The sequence below is a fragment of the Gossypium hirsutum genome, chromosome D13 (assembly GCF_007990345.1).
Source record: "Gossypium hirsutum isolate 1008001.06 chromosome D13, Gossypium_hirsutum_v2.1, whole genome shotgun sequence".
NCBI classification, from domain to species: domain Eukaryota; kingdom Viridiplantae; phylum Streptophyta; class Magnoliopsida; order Malvales; family Malvaceae; genus Gossypium; species Gossypium hirsutum.
This window is the reverse complement of record NC_053449.1, coordinates 60,564,059-60,567,971: the sequence shown is the minus strand read 5'-3', so window position 1 is coordinate 60,567,971 and position 3,913 is coordinate 60,564,059. Positions and strand designations below refer to the sequence as shown.

The window sequence follows — 3,913 nt, the reverse complement described above, 5'->3', positions numbered from 1 at the left end:
ATATATTATTTATAATCAATCATAATTGTATGTGTTTATATAGATTCTCAAATTGTGAATTAAAAATCATTTGATTTTGTTTTTGTATAAAAAAATTACGACATTATTCTTAATCAATTTAAGAAAAAATAATAATTACGTAATGTTTTATAAATATAATTTTGACTAGCACTAGATACTGATTAACAATACAAAAATACAATATACAGATAGCAAACGACGCCGTTTCGTTCTGCTCTAACCTTCTATCATTTCCATGCAAATTTTCCTATGCACTATATATAACCATCTTCTCCCTTTGAACAGCTCATAGAAAAATAAGCTAAGAAATAGCTTCTTTTTTCTTTCCCTTTTTGCTTACATTGTTTTCCCATTAATTTTCATTTTCTCTTTAATTCAAAAAGAAAAAAAGAAAGAAACAATGGTGATGAGTTTTCAATTTCCAGCTTATTTCACAGCTATATTCATTATAACCCGTGTGATGTCCATCATGAAGATATCAAAGCCGTTAGATGTCCATCACAAGGATATCAGAGCCGTTGATCTTGCAACCAAGCTCTCCGTCGACCCTTCCGCCATCGAATCAGCCTCTCGAGACTTCGGCGGGATCGTAAAAGCCGAACCCGAAGCAGTTCTTCACCCTTCAGCACCACAAGACATTGCTGCGCTCATAAAATTCAGCTACTCCAGTTCAGTTCCTTTTGGTATAGCAGCCAAAGGGCACGGTCATTCTGCCAGGGGTCAAGCGATGGCAGAAAACGGGGTCGTGGTGGACATGAGATCGATGGCGAACAATCGTCGGAACGGAACCGGAATCCGGGTCTCGATCGACAGGCTTTACGCCGATGTCGGCGGCGAACAGCTTTGGATCGACGTGTTGAATGCGACATTGGAATACGGACTTGCACCCGTTTCTTGGACCGATTATTTGTACTTAACCGTCGGCGGAACGCTCTCCAATGCTGGAATCAGTGGACAAACTTTTCGTTATGGTCCTCAGATCAGTAATGTTCTTGAAATGGATGTTATAACAGGTATATGATTTCGTATTCTTTTTCATTTTTAATCACGAGTTCGGTTCAATATTCTTTTGTCCTGTTCACAAAGATTCCAACAACAAACTTATTTTCCAGCATTTCTTTGGGTAAAATTACCATAAACATCTTACTGCATTTTACTCATTAATCTATGTACGTTAGATAAAAAAATAAATTTATCTTTTTGTCAAAAATCTCTTTCATTTTTATGGTTAAAAAATCTATTCCTATACATCAAAATGAGGTACATATAACATGTCAATTGTTTGATTATTCTTAATCACGTAAATTTTTAACAATATAATTAAATGAAATTTTTAATAAAAACAATCAATTTACTTTTAACTTAATTTATAAAAATTTTAAATAAAAAAGATAAAATACTATTTAACTATTGATATAAATATTTCTATGTATTTTTATCCATTTCTTAGCTGGTGTCTGATGGTTCATCATATGTATATACATTTAATTTTAAATGGCAGTTCATTTCATGCCAACCTATTAAAATATTTTTCTATAAATGTATTCGTTCTAGGGTCCCCACTAGGAAACCCCATAGGACAAAAGTTCAAACGGTGAACATCATCACCATCATCATCATCATTTATATAATATTATATATATGTTGGTTGCATCATGCATGCATGCAGTTATTTACGAGCAAATTTTATTTTTAAATTCAGGGAAAGCCGATTTTTTGACATGCTCGCCGAGGATGAATTCAGAGCTTTTTTATGCTGTTCTTGGAGGTTTAGGACAATTTGGAATAATAACCAGAGCAAGAATTCCACTTCAACCAGCACCGAAAGGGGTAAATATTAAGTTTTTTAACTAGCTCAAATAACAAATAAATTAGTCTCTTTTTATTAAAATTTATATGAGATTAAAAATGGGTCTTTGCATGCTAGTACGAGAAGATAAAATAATGAAAATTTTAATAGAAATGACTAATTTACTCTTTAATATAGAGGAGATAAAAAGTAATTTGACTTTTAATACAAGAATTTTCATGGTACTTTTTATCATAAATATTGTTACAAATTATCCTGTTTATTAAGATTGCGGACTTAAATAATTCGTTTATTTAATTATTTTTAAACAGGTAAAATGGGTTCGACTACTGTACGATGATTTTTCATCATTCACCAAAGATCAAGAGCTTTTAATCTCGAAAAATGGAAGAAAAGATAAAAGTGCATTGGATTATTTAGAAGGTTCATTGCTTATGGATCAAGGCTCACCAGATAACTGGAGATCGTCTTTTTTTCCACATAAAGATCATCCCAAAATAATCTCATTGATAACCAAACATGGAATCATATACTGTCTTGAAATCGTTAAGCATTATGATGATCGAACAAAACACACAGTCGACAAGGTAAACTAAAAATAGTGGTCGAATTTGTGGGTGTCGTAAAATTATAATTAGTGCATATCATATTGATTTTGTATGGGTTTTATTATTATTATTATTATTGCAGGAGATGAAACAGGTTCTGCAAGGTTTGAATTACATGCCTGGATTTATGTTTGGAAAAGATGTTGGGTATGAAGAGTTTTTGAATAGGGTTCGAAGTGGGGAACTGAAGCTTAAATCACAAGGATTATGGGATGTTCCACATCCATGGTTGAATCTTTTTATACCTAAATCTCAGATATCGGATTTCAACAATGGTGTTTTTAGAGACATTGTTCTTGAACGGAATATTACTACAGGACCTGTCCTCGTTTATCCTATGAACAGACAAAAGTAAGTATTTCTTTTTGGGCAATTTTGATTAAATGTCACGAACTATCACCTATATTCTAAATTGGTCCACATCTGATTGAGGAGTTCAAAGTATTGGTATCATGTCAATCAAGTACTTCTGTCAGCTCAGCTAAGTTTTCAATTTAAGCATTAAATGTTGTTTGCGTTTGTTGTGTAGAAAGGCGAAGCCAAAATTTTTTTTTTTTGTGGAAGGGTCGAAATTATTAAGTTATAATATTTTTTATGAAATTTAAAAATGCAATTTCACCCTTGTATTAGATTATATTTTTATAGTTTTTAGGATTAAATCAAAATTTCATCTTTTTAGAAGTGAAATTACAATTTTTCATGCATTAATCTATAATTTTATAAATTTTAAAGGGTTTAAAATGTAATTTTTCTATTTTAGGATGCCAAGGCCCTACTCTTCTTTCACCCCATGTGTGTACCTACGGTATTGACAATTTAAATCTAATATATTAAAGAAAATGTAATGCCAATAAAGTTTAGGAAAATTATTTCATTAATTTAACACATTAAATCTAATTTATTCATAATGTAAATATACACTTATTTACAATTTAATTCATGTATTTTAAATATTCTCCATGTAAAATATGAACAGTCGTTTAATGCTAAAATTGACAATTAAGCTACCAGAAAGACTTAATTGATACGATGACTAATAATTTGAGTAAATAATATTTTATTAACCAAAAACTTGATCATCATGAATTTTATATATAAAGCATAAAATAATGAACAATTGAATGTTTGAATTAATGGCAGGTGGGATGATAGGATGTCAGCTGTAATACCAGATGAAGAAATATTCTACACAGTGGGTTTTTTACATTCAAGTGGATTTGATACCTGGGAAGCTTTTGAAGACCAAAATAAAGACATAATGAGGTTTTGTAATAAAACTGGAATTTTGGTTAAGCAATACCTTCCTCATTACAGTACTAAAGAAGAATGGGTTCATCATTTTGGCTCAAAATGGAAGGTTTTTCAACACAGAAAATATCAATTTGATCCAAGAATGTTGTTGTCACCAGGCCAGAGAATTTTCAATAATAATTAATTCCTTTTTTTGTATTTTTTAGGGTTATTAATTAGGAGG

At 31.0% G+C, this 3,913-nt stretch overlaps 1 protein-coding gene across 1 annotated transcript; it reads left to right on the top strand.

Annotated features, from left to right (window-relative positions):
* The first annotated feature begins 347 nt into the window (after positions 1-347).
* Positions 348-3,913, top strand: LOC107932015 (cytokinin dehydrogenase 3-like). The gene is given in 5 exon segments (NM_001327342.1): positions 348-1,034; positions 1,724-1,851; positions 2,143-2,418; positions 2,522-2,790; positions 3,580-3,913. Coding segments are annotated over 5 exon segments (1,581 nt in total). The 5' UTR covers positions 348-421; the 3' UTR covers positions 3,875-3,913.